The sequence below is a fragment of the Crocodylus siamensis genome, chromosome 3, assembly GCF_052110815.1.
Source record: "Crocodylus siamensis isolate JL-2025a chromosome 3, ASM5211081v1, whole genome shotgun sequence".
Taxonomy (NCBI): Eukaryota; Metazoa; Chordata; order Crocodylia; family Crocodylidae; genus Crocodylus; species Crocodylus siamensis.
In genome coordinates, this window is record NC_143397.1 from 59,992,548 (window position 1) to 60,006,611 (window position 14,064).

General features: G+C 39.7%; 1 protein-coding gene across 5 annotated transcripts in view; it reads right to left on the minus strand.

Moving 5' to 3' along the window:
- Window positions 1–13,245, minus strand: part of NREP (neuronal regeneration related protein) — a 29,771-nt gene extending 16,526 nt beyond the window's left edge. For 2 of the 5 annotated variants that reach the window (XR_016441220.1, XR_016441219.1), the window contains exons 1-4: window positions 12,762–13,245; window positions 12,401–12,448; window positions 10,899–10,959; window positions 9,408–9,479 (exon numbers count right to left, since the gene is read on the minus strand). Coding sequence is in view for 2 of the 5 variants with exons in the window: in XM_090038371.1 (XP_089894497.1) it covers window positions 10,937–10,959; window positions 12,401–12,448; window positions 12,762–13,179 (489 nt within the window). In the remaining 3 variants the exon portion in view is untranslated. Of the gene's footprint in view, window positions 1–9,407; window positions 9,480–10,898; window positions 10,960–11,706; window positions 11,754–12,400; window positions 12,449–12,761 lie in introns of those variants that run through there. The other 3 variants (XR_016441218.1, XM_090038371.1, XM_090038372.1) reach the window with 3 other exon arrangements.
- Between the last annotated feature and the right edge of the window lie 819 nt (window positions 13,246–14,064).

Here is a 14,064-nt window from a genome sequence, read left to right on the forward strand (position 1 = left end):
ATGGCATACAGGCAGTCCTTGACTTACAACATTTCGAGTTACAATGTTTCGCACTTACAACATTTATAAATTGACATGCTGTTTCAACTTTATGAGGTCAGTTTTGACTTTATGACTCTTGATCCAATGCAATGCCACACCAGTGAAAAAGTTTGCTGTGTCGCTCATCTCCCTGGAGAACATCTGTCTAAACCTCCTTGGACACTGTCTTTAAGAAAGCAGACAAGGCTCCAGAAGAACCTGCAGCCAATACTCCTGAGAAGACTCCAGCCAAGAACCCTTCAAAAAGTCCAGCAAAGTCACTTCAAAGAAGTCCTTCCAAATCAATATGATTACTATTTACATTATAAATACATTAATGTAGCTATATTACTCATCTATAATTGATCAAGTACAAAATTCTGAGGTATTTTTGGTGAAAATAGGGTATCGGGCCTTGGTTCAGGAACCAAGCCCCCATTTATAACACTGTTTCTTATGAAAAAGTTGGTTCTGAGTTGCAACGTTTCGACTTACGACATGGTTTTCACAAACCAATTGTATCGTAAGTCCGAGGACTGCCTGTATAAGAATTCATTCCCCTTGTATTAGTGGCACAAGCCTAGTGTAAGAAAGGTTTGTCCTGCCTAGCAATTGTTGTTTAAGGGGACGTTGTTTCCCTAGCTTGCATTTTTGCCATCAATCCAGCAACTTTTTCATCTAAAATCTGGAAATCATATCATTAGATACTCTAAATACTACATCTCATTTCACAGAAGAGTTAAATCAGTAGAGATTGTTATTGAAGTTTCTTAAATACAGTAAGAAAGAACAACTGACAAGCAAATCAGATGCTGCTTTTTTGCCAGACTGATGCAAAAACGGACTCAGGGAAGCTATAACAGTACAATAAGTTGCAGATTAAAGTACAAGAAAAAGACATTTCCAAGTTGTTGTAAAGGCAAATTTAATTAACCATTTAAAAGTATAATGGAATGATTGGCTTAGCAGGTATCCCAGGATCCAAAACAGTAAAAGAATAAAATTTACCTTGAAGGTTTCAACTTGACAAACCTGATCTCTTTTGTCTACTCTGAATCATCATTATGAACCTCCTACTAAGGAGTATCCACAAAGAATCTCAAAACACTACTGCCATTCACAGTAACGCTATATCGAAAATGTTACAGGTATTTCTAATGACTCCTCCTTTCCTACTCAGTGGGTGGTCTACATGAAATGCTTACTGCACAGTAGCGTAATAACACTGTGCAGTAGTGTGCCAGTCAAAAACTGTGCTAGTATGTCACAATCAGTGCTAATACACTACTGTGCAGTGCTATTAAGCTACTGCGCAGTAAGCGTCACAAAAAAGCACGTGCCAATGCTACTGCGCAGTAACTAATTACTGTGCATTTAGTTAGTACTTCATTAAGCAAGTACTAAACTAAATGTGCAGTAACTACTGTGCATTAATGAACGTGTGTAGACACACCCAGTAAGCACCAGAAACATTAGGTGCGAAAAGCATTATCTTCCTCTTAAATCTTAGTTTAACCTAAGGGAACAGGGACAGAGGGAGAAGCAGATACTGTTTCTTCTCCTTCCAATAAAACTGTTCTCTAGAACCAGCAAATTGTTACTTTCATAAAGCAGGCATAATGTACATGTGATTAACAAACAAGAAAACTATACTGATATGCTTTTCCTGGCTGGAATGCCAAACTTGGACTGTTTTGCTGAAGTAGTCAATGAATAGCAGTATGAGCAGAAGACAGGGCATTGTGGCAACTTATACTCAGAGAGCCATGAATTTTTGTAGGCTGCAGGCTACTTCATCAGATGCTCTGGATGGACTTCCAGAGAACAGGGATACTCCTAGTAATATGACAATTTTTGAGTTAAGTGGGAGCAGGAAGGGTGAACCACTGCTGGCACCTATTTGCACCTCACAATTTTCTCTTTAGTTTTACTCACACATGGACATATGCTTCTCTAGCTCTGCATTTTCAAAAGCATGATACTACAGCTGTTCTTTATTCCTCCCCATCCGATGACTCAAACTCCCACTGTAACAAGATGAAAAGCCTAAATGAGACAAATAGGCTTTTCCTTTCATTTACCATGTTCCTTGCATCCCCCTCTCCACTCTGAAAATGAATTAAGTTAGTTCATTCATCAGTTCCTTTTGCTGTAATTTTTTACCACTTTTTCAATTTCTGTTAATTTCAGAGGACAGGATGTCATCTGCTCCTTTCCCACAGGGCCATATGGTGACCTTGCAAGTTATTTCCTCAGGTTTCGAATATACAACTTCCCATATAAATCAGCTGGGTTTGACAATGCCTGCCCCTCACCCCCCCACTCTTAAAGCCTCTCTCTCCCAGATGTTTCTTAAGCACCACCCTGACATGATCTTATAACATGACCCCTGTATACATGACTCCTCTTCCAACAACTTCCTCCTGTGCGTGCTTCGATCATATCTGTGCCAGATTTATTTATTTTTTACCACTGGCACCTTTTATAGCTATATACCTATAGTAAATATATAAATATCTACTGTCTACTTATTATACAATCTGTAAGAAAGCTACCTAAATACTGTACAAATATGCTAAGAACATAGTCTTAGGGCTAGATTGAATTCTAATTTACACCTAATACCGCAGGACTCTTTACCATGGTAAATATGCCAGGGGAGACCACAGTACACAAAGTAGTCACAATCTCTCCTCTATGAAGAGATTCTACAGATCAGAGCCATCTAAAAAAGTGAGCAACAGTGATCAGAGAGAGCAGACGGACAAGCCAAAATGATCTCAGTACAGTTAGCATATTCTTTAGGTCTGCTGCTCTAAGCCTGTCAACAGAACATTAATTTACTTCCTTCTGGAGAAGGATGGTTATCAAAGCACAATATGCTTTCTCCTATAGGTGTAGTATGCTTATGGAAGGAAAAGAAGCTGAAAGAACATTCAACACACAGACTAAACTGCACTTCACTGTGCTGGCCTGAGTCGAATAGACCTCACCAGAAATCCCAGTGCTCCAGGAGAAAGCATCAGGGATGTCTATGGTACATCTATGAAAAACAAGTGTGTTATATAATAAACAGTAGTATAGATATTAGTGCATATCTGATTAGAGTTGCGCATTTAAAAAACATCACTGTATTAAGATATCATCATATCACTTCAAAGACAAAGAGCTTCCATAAAACACAAACCCAAAACTTTTCTTGAATAATACGAGGTAATACATTTACATTAAAAGAGAAGTTCCATTAGCCAGTAAAGTTGAAGTAGCTGTGACAGTTGAGGAAATACCCAAGAAGTAAGCATTTCTATGGGTGGCATCTTTTTTATTGGACCAACTGCATGGCTGGGAGAACCAATGATGGGTACTGTGATCCCTGAAAGCTTTTCTAATTTATCTAAACCATGCAGTTGGCTCACTTAAAAGAGATCACCCAAAAAGCCATTACCAATTAAAGCCATTCACAAACTACTGCATTCTACTCTTTGGTTTCCTTATATGGACTTTGTAGCTAAAAACATTAATACTTAAAAAAAATCCATTTTTTTAAAACAATGTTGAATTGCCACTTTTTTTTAAATACCTTGCTTATTTTACTTGAGAGTAACACTAGCATCCTGATGAAGCAAATATAATAGTCCTGATTACTAAAATATGCATCTAATTTTGCAGGCAAAATTACAAGTGAGCTCAAATACAAAGGACTAGCCACCTAATCTGTGAGCACAATAAGGCAGTTAGATGACTGAATATTAATGTATGAATGTGCAGTTAGGGGCAACTGCTTAAAAATGACAAAATTAGCCAAACGAATTGCCAGCATAAGTAAAGTGTCTTAGTTGGCAGCACTCTTGCTTCAGGACCAAAAGGATACATGCTTAAATTCAGAAATATCCTCATACCCAGTACTGATGACCTATTGTGATAATAAAGAGGTTGAGTGGCATTGTTATTTCCTTCCCTTGGTGGAATATACAGAAGGAGGAATCTTTCAAATGCATCCCAAAAATGCATATGCCTGTCCTTATTAAAAAATGAAAGTATTCTACAATAATGGTCAAAATATTACAATTAAGAGTGGACTTACTACAGTGATCTGGATCACTGTTTGTAAAATACCATTGCTTTTTTATTTTCTAAAAATAAAAGCTGAGGGAGGGGTGGAGTCCTAGTTCACATGACTCACATAGGGAGAAAGGTCACTAGGATATATAACGAGATTCCTTAGGGCAGTGGTTCTCAGCCTTTTTGGACTCAAGGCACCTCTCACTGGACTGGAAGCCCCCCCTCCATAGCTTCTGTCGATTGAGTGGCACCCAATTTCAAGAGTAATTTATATATTACAATGCTTACAACCTTGTAGAGGGGCTGGGAAGTGGTGCTGGGGGACTGATCAGGCAGGAACAAGCTTTAGCCTGCTTTTATCCATCTTGGTTTATCACCCACCTTCTCTTCTGACACCTCATTTATCTCCTCACACTTCCAGCACTCTTCAAAGGATTTGGTGGCACCCTGGTTGAGAATCGCTGGCTTCAGCAGAGAAAAGGTAAACTGCTTCTACAGAAACTCTCTCCTAAGAAACCCAATCCAATTGCTTATGGGATGCTGTGTGTGTGTCTCTTTGGCATGTCTGCCAAATATTGATGATCCAATGGTACTTTTATAAATAAAAACATTAAAAATAACCTAATTATCCTGACCAGTGCTCCTTATCTCAGTGCAGTTGGCTGCAACAGTCTTTGCCATGTGCAATCCTGTGAGAACAGTTGAAAATTGGCCTTGCCACCTTTACCTGTCCAGTAACTGCATTATCAATATCTACCCTTATTATAGTACTTATCACTTACCTCAAATATAAAGAGATGACATTAATCTAAGGAGGTTTTTTTTGTTATGGATATGTTTTGTTTGGTATAAATAGTATACATTTCTCAGTGAATCTAGTTAACTGGAAAGAAAACTGTAATTGCCTAGCAAGCACTGACTTTTGGTTTTGGTCGTTGTTGGCTTTATTTTACATTAAATGACAACTTAAATATAAAATAATTTACCAATAATACCACACATCTACAATTTCTACAGAATTTCAAATGGTATCAGTAATACAACATTTACCCGTCTTCATACCTCTCTGGCCAGAGGAATTTATCCCCAGATTGATGTCAACGTAAATCAAAAAAAAGATTTGTTCAGTTCTCATTTAATCTTTGAGTGGCTGTCTGACAGGATAAAATGAGGAACATATCCTTCTAAGTTTCATAGTATTAAGAACGTAGGAGTTATTTTAAATAAATAGTAGTGTACATATTAAGAGCAAGTTCCTAACAACTTCAATATGAAAAACCCAATACCATTCTGCTTTTTCTTCTCAAGTATTTCCACAATATAGGCTATATGACTGTTTAGGAAAGAGTTTTAAAAAAGTTACCCCCCAATAATTTTTTCCTGAAGCACAAAAATGAATACATTTATAAAATTTGAAATTTTTATATAAAGTATAGTGTTTACAGAAGGAAACATCAACAGGCCTCAAAGACACATCTACACAGGGACTCATTCAGTAGCACTACGGTGAATCTGCCAACCCAGCAGCTGTGCCTGCATTTTGCATAAGACCCAAAAAAATGATTTATTTAATACTATTCCATTTTAAACATTTGAAGAAAAAGCTTTTGCACTTCTCCAACTCTCCTCTACACCCAGTAAGGTGTAGCAGACATCAGCATAAAACATCTTTGCGATAAATTCAAAATGCAAAAATTTAAGAGTGTATTTTTATTTCAATACTTTGTCTCAGTCAATAATATTGCCTACCTGTGTAAATTATTCTCATTAAGTCAATCTGGGATATTAAGTATAATCTCTCTCTTTCATCCCAGTACCCAGAATTTAGCACAAGATAGCTGAACTACAATGGACTGAATTTTCAATGGACTGTTGAGTTTCAGCACCCTACTCTCCCATAGCAAAAGGTCATGATTTCACACATGTAATATTATAAACCGTGTAAGAACTCTTATTTCTTATTTTTAATATTGCAGCCTGTGTGCAAAAGGTTCACTAAATATTTGTCTGATGAAAACTATTCAAACCTCCACTTCAGAAGATCTACACTAAGCATCTAAGCAGCTCAGATGCTTATCAACTAACCTGCTATGGCAGTAATCAGAAAAATGTGTTTTTCTGCTGCATTTGAAAAAGTTAATAGAAGTGTTGAGATGTTGTTTATTTGGGAGATTAGACAAAAAGTTGTTAAATCTCCTTAAGTCTTCAGTAATCAAGTGCATTACGTTAAACTGTTACGAGTAACTTTCTTATATCTATAATATAAAAAGCACGTTTAAAAACATGCATACAGACATACAGTTAGGCTGCTATAATCTCATAACCAAACTTTCATTTAACCCCTGTAAACTATATTCTGCCATTGGCTATATCCATACACCATCACAACTTCATCATTTGTTAGTACTTAGAGATAAGTGGTCTGACCTACCATCAGAAGATCTCAGTTCCAGCCCCAGGCTCAGTACTCAACAACCTCTAACCAGTACTAGGGCTTATCATCTCCTTAGATTCCTACTTTACCATGCATGAAACTCTAGTTATCCTTAGCCTATAAGGATCTACTATTAACCTGGATTCATTGCCCATTCCTAGTCCGCCTTTTTCATATATGAGAGAGAGAGAAAAATGTGTCTGAAATATACAAGGACATCTCTATCAGGCCAAGCCTGGACGGATGGTTTCCACAGGTTACAGGAAACCTGTAAATAGCTATCCCAACTAAACTTTAAAAAGTTAAACTTAAATGTACAAAATCTTTACAGGGACTGATAAATGTGTAGAGACTAAAAGTAGTTTGTTTTTGATAGGTTAAATTAAGTCAATTTTGTATGAAAAGCTTAATCTCCTGCATTTCTTCACCCAACATGAATGATATTATTATCCATTTTTTAATGAGCTTCCAGAAAAAATGAGATGGTCCTTTAACAGAAGTATCTCCCCTCTACTGTTTTCTTCTCTAACGGATCACCACCCCATTGTCTTTTTTCTAAAAAAGAACATAAAATGAATTGTGCATGAATTGCACTATAAGAGTACTAAAACAAGCTCACATCAGAAAAAGACAGCTTGTTAGAATAGCTCAGTTTGAACTGATCTGTTTCCTGGGATTTTTATTCTGGGTTAATGTAAATACACTATACCCCATCCCACCTAACAGCAGTAATGATTTAAAATAAAACTACCATACTATAAAATAGCATCTTGAAATTAATGGCCTGTCCTGGAACATAATATCTTTATTTTCTCAACGCCCCCACCACTACATGGATCAAATTTAAATTCTTAAAAACCTATTCATACTTTGACACACACATCAAAACTCTTCTTGGAGTTACTGGGAACTGTCCATGTAAACCCACGTCTCATATTCCCTAGTACCTGATTCTGCAGTCTCTTTGCAATTGAACGCCTGTTTAAAGATGACCTGCAAAGTGAACAAAATGGGGGTGGAGAGAAAAGCAAGCTTTTGCACTTTCCTGCTTCTTTGTGATGTGGACAAAAAGCTTGTTCAGGTTTATTTTTCCTTTTCTTTTTTCCACATTTCCTGGTTTTGCCAGGGGTCTTCTTGAAGGCTTAAAGGATCCAGAAAGGAGAGTGGGAGCCTTCCTATTCCTTAACGGAAAGGTCAGGACATTGAATCTTTGACAAAGCCTTTTTTTCCACCCCTTTCAACTGCTGGGCATACGTGTTAAATACATTTTGACCAAAAAAAAAAAAATTTACTTTTTATTAAAATCTGAATTAAAACTGATTCCTTTCTTAGCTTACAGGAAACTCAGTTATCTATTCTGTTGTAATCTCAACTGTCTATAGAGAGCCTGCCAGGAAAAAAATAGACATTTCCCCCCAAATTATAATGTTAAGTAAAGAAGAAGAAAACTGCAGCACCTCAGGACTTTCTAGATCATAAGAGTAAAAAATAGCTCTGTCTTCCATCATAGGTCACATTTTAAATGGATGAAACTTCCATAAGCTAAGGACTGATCCCTTATAGTTTCAAATTATGTGATGTGATATAATATCCCTTAAAAATCCATGAGTTAAAACTTCAGAGAAGAATGTTGTGCGACTATTTCAGTGTCTTCAATACTTTTTAAATTGTTACTGGTGGTAACTTTCTACACTAGGGGCAAAACGTCCAGAGCCCATTACCTAAAGAATCGTTAAGTACAATACTGGAAGAAACGCGCCCCCCTCAAAAAAAAACAAACAGCTGTATAAAGCAGAACAAATATTGAAAACTGAGCCCCAAATGTGTTTCAAATTATACATACTGTAAAACAGCTTTAATAAAAAAGGCACATACAGGAACATCTAGAGAAGATAACACTTCAATGGAGTTACACCAGGGATAAATTTGTACTATTTAACAAATCTGCTAGTCACTCTTCTAATTTACTGTAGTCTTAACCATATGTATTCACTTGGTCAAGAAGTAAACAGTTTAAAAAAAAGAAAAAAAAAAAAAAAAGAACCCAATTCAGCTCACAAAGTCGAACACCAAAATTCCTATTGACTTCAGCAGAGGTAGGACAGAACCTTGGGGTAAACTAAAAAAAAAGTCAAAATATTTCACACTGTGTAGAAGAACTTTGCTTTGTTCTACGCTAAAATACATAATTGTCTCCATTTGGCCTGTAAAAAGGAACAGTCCTATATATTAGAACTCAAAAATAAAACTGGAACAAATGACTATACAAGAATTCTTTCAATGGCAACTATGTCTACTACTGTAAAGAAAGAAGTATGCCAGGGGTCCGGTTTCATTTCATTCAGTGGTACTGTGCCAAAAACAAACAAAAAAAAAAAAAAAAAAAAGAGAGAGAGAGAGAGAGAGAGAAATAGAAGTAAATTCTGCCAAGACTTGTACCTCATGAAACCTTGCACAGCGTGTAAAGCCAGAACAGGATCTGGTCTGTTTTTGACTGGAATGCTGATGGAAGAGTCACAAAAAAGTTGTGGAACTAGGTTTTACACAACAAATAAAAAAATTTTCCAAGAGCAACCAATTGAGATTTCCATTCATGCTATACGGCAGAGTTAACAACGGAAACTCTTAATAGATAGGGTAATTGTTTTATATTCTACATTTGGATAGTTCCATCTTTTATTTTATGCTCTGGCATGCAAGTTGGCTTTACAGAACTAATTCCACTAGACTACTACAGAAATCTTGCTTGATTTATGGAACCATCTGCTGACAAAAATCAATGGTCATTTTAGGCCTAAAAATCCAAGTATCTTCTTTTGTTCCATGCCTACTCAATTTTACCTCATATATACCACCCTGCCTATTATCATAAAATTTCTATTTATCTTACCAAAATATATGTAGATTGTCTCCCATGACAGGGGCTGGTTGGTCCAAAATGATGGTCCAATTAGAAACATCACTGTAGCATGAATTGGGCATTTATTAACATGACTTTTATTCATTATTAGCATCCATTTCTATACTTTACCCTAAGTTATTCATGTGTATAAAGGTGAGTACTACGTTTCACTAAAACCACATTCCAGAGAGTATGACTTTTTGAAGACGCAAATGATAAAAGATTCAGGTGACAAATAAAAGTCATTTTCACAACAGATTTCTTTTTTTTTTTTTTTTAAATGCAACTGTCTCCGATTTACTTCTCCCTGTGTAAAAAGAAGGAACCAGACAATACACCATAATTTCTGCCAATTAACAAAATCCCACCTTTTTACAAATAGTGTACTTAGGAGCTTCCCATTTGTGACCAATTGTGGTGTTAGTGTCTGCCCCTTGTAATTCTACTTCAGACAACGGGACTTAGCCAGATGTACATTAGCACAATATTTTGCCCTCTAAATATTAAAAAGCCCTGTTTTTAGAAGCCTGATGATAACAGTATTTAACAGTCAAGACAGGCCAATGGTATGCCAGAGCAGGCATTCTTCATTTTTCTGAATAATGACTATATTTTAATATGTACACAAAACATCACGTTTTACTGTCTGCCTTGGCAGATCCTTCTAAAAAAAGTATACAAACCTGAAGAGTCCTTTCCTCAATGACTCACTTACCAACTGTTTAAGGCCCTTGACAATATAAACTGGGCTGTCCTGTGTCAGGGGATGCCATATTTTTATTAGGAGTTTACCATGTTTGACCTCTACGATTAGTAATATATCCTCAATAAGAATTTACAGTATAACTAATGAATAAAATATCACAAAAAGTACCACAAGTAATAATGATTATAGTGCTGTTTGGTCATTTCATTCAATTCATAGCATTCATAGCATTATGAGATCAGCTCAGCTGAGGCCTAAGTTTTCTTTTATCTGGAACAAACTCTTCTCACAAGAAAAGGCTGTCCTGGTACAAACTTACCTTATATTAAGCAAATTAGTTTTGAATCTTATATCTTGCACCTACAGAATGATATTAAGTAACTATTTCACTTGCTAAATGGAAACTCACTTCTTTCCTTTCTTGTGATGGAGCCGTTGGTCTGTTACTTTGTTTTAAGGGCATTCTTGCCCATGTATGTTATGATGTGCATTATAAAGAAACATACTATACACTTTCTCCTGTTCTGATGGAATAAAACTTACTGCACAAAGAAAGATTTCAGGTTTCTATTCAAAATGCCTGAAAATGAGAGATCCAACTCACAAAGGCTTTCAGAGTGCATTAATCACTGTATGGCAAATCCCCAGAATCTCAAAAGAAGTCTTTTAAGGTCATATTCATGTATGTGTCTGAGGGAGGGGGAAAGGAAGGTTAATATTTATATTTTATACCATGAGAAATTTCTGACTCTGCTAGAACAACTAATTCTTACCATTTTTAGACTGTTAAGTCTTGAGACTGCAGTTTTGCTCAAGTAGCACAAGGAGAGGAATCTGCAAATGATTAAGAAAAAGAGAAAAAATATGAAAAAAATCCTATCACCACAACTGTCACAAAATTCAAAAGGCTTTTTGCCAGCACAATAGTGATGAGCCAAATATAGGTTTCAGCGGTTAAGATCAAAAGGAATGCAAATTATTCTAGGCACATATCATGCTTCTCTGCATTTCAGTGGTCTGTAGGCTTAAATATAGGACAAAGGAATCCCTAGTACCTAGATTTGCAAAGCCCTGTGCTATTTTTAGTACTCTGCACATCTTTCATGTGCAACGTACCCAATGGTTAGTCCACTTTAAAATCATACAAGGACACAAACAGATTATTTTATCCCAACTGGAAACACTGTCTATTGTTCCCAAGATACAATATCAACTGGATTATTTGCAACCAAGACAGCAAATACAAGTGTCACACTTTCACAATTCAATGGCCCAGAGAGTGTGTATTTTGGGAAATGGCACTGCATTACATAACCTTTCGTCTTAAATACACACCTAACCTCAGACAGGAAAATAATGAAGACTATGTAAAGTTACACCATTTTATCAAAATGCTATGCTAAATTACCGAGATACAACCCCCTTGAATGATCACATTCACTGCACACCTCCTTTAGCAGTGCTCATCAGTGAGAATCTAGCAGCTTTGAAATTAAGTTTGGCTTATACGTTTATAGCAACTGTATGTATTAAATGTAAATAGATAGGAGGCATCGATTTAAACACACACATACAACATACACTGGACAGAAGATTGCAAGTTCATGCAACATGCAGCTCTCTAGCCACTTGTCTGCTTGAGAACAATAAAGGCATTTCGACAAAGGCACTTCTTCTGTTTTTTAACAAGGAACCACGCAAAAAAAGTTCAGCTGCCGCACATGCAAAAAATGCAGAAGAAGCTGTTGCAAGAAGAATGACTGCTTTCTAAAAATAAACCCCGGCAGCCTGAGAGGAATCCAGTGTCAGGGCGGAGAAGAGAGGGAGATTTGTTTTACGGGGAGGTTGGGGGGGTGGGAAAAAAAAAAGGGAGAGAAAAACCCAATCCCAGAGCTGTGCATGCAGGCGAGAACAGCAAAGTGCATTCCCTTCTAAAATGCATTGTTGGCTTTCTGGCTGCAAAGGTGGGGAGAGAAAATCACAGCCTCAAACGCCCTCTGCATAATATAATCTCCCCCCCCTTTTTTTTTAAACTTGGGCATCAAAACCCCCAGTTTAACCCCCCACCTCAAAGCAGAAAGACAAAAGAGTTCAAGAGACACAAGGCTGCACCCTTCCCATCTCCTTGGAGAGAGCCTGCTGGAAATGTGGAGCCAGGAGGCAAGTGAATCTGCTGCAGCAGAGTCCAGCTGAGGGCAAGAGAGAAATGGAAAGAAACAAAGAGAGAGACAGAGAAGGCAGCACAAATCTGTGGCTCGGCGTTGCAGATACTTACAGACAAAAGCCCCCGCTCCCTGCTCACTTTCTGTCCTTTCTACATGATCTGAAACACAAATGTGGATTAAAAAAAAAAAGGCAGCATGCTGGGGGGCGGGGGAGATTTATAGCTGGGGGGGGCGGAGAAGTGGGGAGAGGGAAAGGGGGGAGAATGACTGCACCTCTTCCAAAGTGCAGCCTTGGAGAAAGAAGAAGGAGGGGAAAAAGGGGGGGCGGCTGGGGGAAAGTCTCTGCCTCTCTCCTAGGCTGGGGTTTGGTTGCCACAGTGCTGGTTATATTGAACAATGAGCTAATTCTGATGGTGGCTGGCTGGCAGCCAACTCCCCCCCCTCCTTACACACACACACACACACACTCACACACGAGCGCGCGCGCGCACTCTCCCTCCCTCCCTTGCTGCTGCAGAGCCAGACTGCTTAGTCTGCAATAATCTGCAGCTCGGCCCCCTCCCCCCACTGTCTGGGCAGCCGGAGAACCGCCAACCAATGGGCGGGCACAGGCAGAGCCGGGAGTGCGATCCTCCCCCCCCGCCGCTGCTGCTGCTGCTGCCCCGCTGCATGTGCCCGGCGCGGGGCGGGGGCGGGGCGGGGGCGCGGGGCGGAGCGCGCCCATTGGCCCGCGCGGCCGCCGCTCACCCCGCGCGCCCCACTCGGCAGCGCAGCCGCGCTCCAGACAAAGAGTGCCGCGCGGCGCTGGGGGCTGCCAGGCGGAGCGCGGCCAAGGCGCTGCACAGCCGCGGCGCAGTGCCAGCCAGCGCGCGGGCGGGGGGAGCCACATACTGTAATAATAAACCTGCAGCAGCAGCGGCAAAGGGCATCTGAGGAGAAGGGGAGGGAGACGGGAAGCCGCCGCCGCCGCTCTGCCTCTTGTGTGCCTGTCTGAGGACAGCCGAGAAAATGGTGCGCGGGGGGAGGCGAGCACAGGGACACAAACGTCTGCAACAGCGGGGCGGCACGCACGCGGCCCAGGGGCGGACACACGACCCGGACAAACCCACTCACCGACTGGACAGGAGCCCCTACCCATACACACGGACGCACAACCCAGACAGATATACCCAGCAGCCTGACAGGCCCCCTAAGTCCGTCCCCCCACCGTCCACAGGCACGCAGCACAGCAAGAAACTTGCACAACAGCCGGACAGTGCCCCACACACAGATACACAAAGCCTAGAGACACACAACCCAGCGAGAAACCCATGCACAAAGCAGCCAGTGACCTTACACAGACACAAAGCAGGGAAAGAACCAGACACAACCCTATGAGAAACCCACACACAAGCCAGATAGGGACACACGTGCACGTGCACATACACAAAAAACCCAGAGATAACCTAATAAGGAGCCCACATGCATGCCAGACAATGTGCCACACACACACACACGCACAGCCCAAATGCACACAATCCAGTGAGGAACCTATACGCAAGCCAGACAATGACCCACACCCCCCCCCCCAAAAAGAGCTACACACACACAAGTAGCCCATGGACAAAAAACAAAGCCAGAAACCCACACACCAGCCAGATGTTGCTGCCCTCCCCACCCCCCCAGACACAGCCCAAATACACACAACCTAGTGGAGTCACTCATGATTAGAGGCCTGAAGAGCACACCATACACGGAAAGGTTGACAGCCTAGAAAAGAAAAGACTGGGGGGAT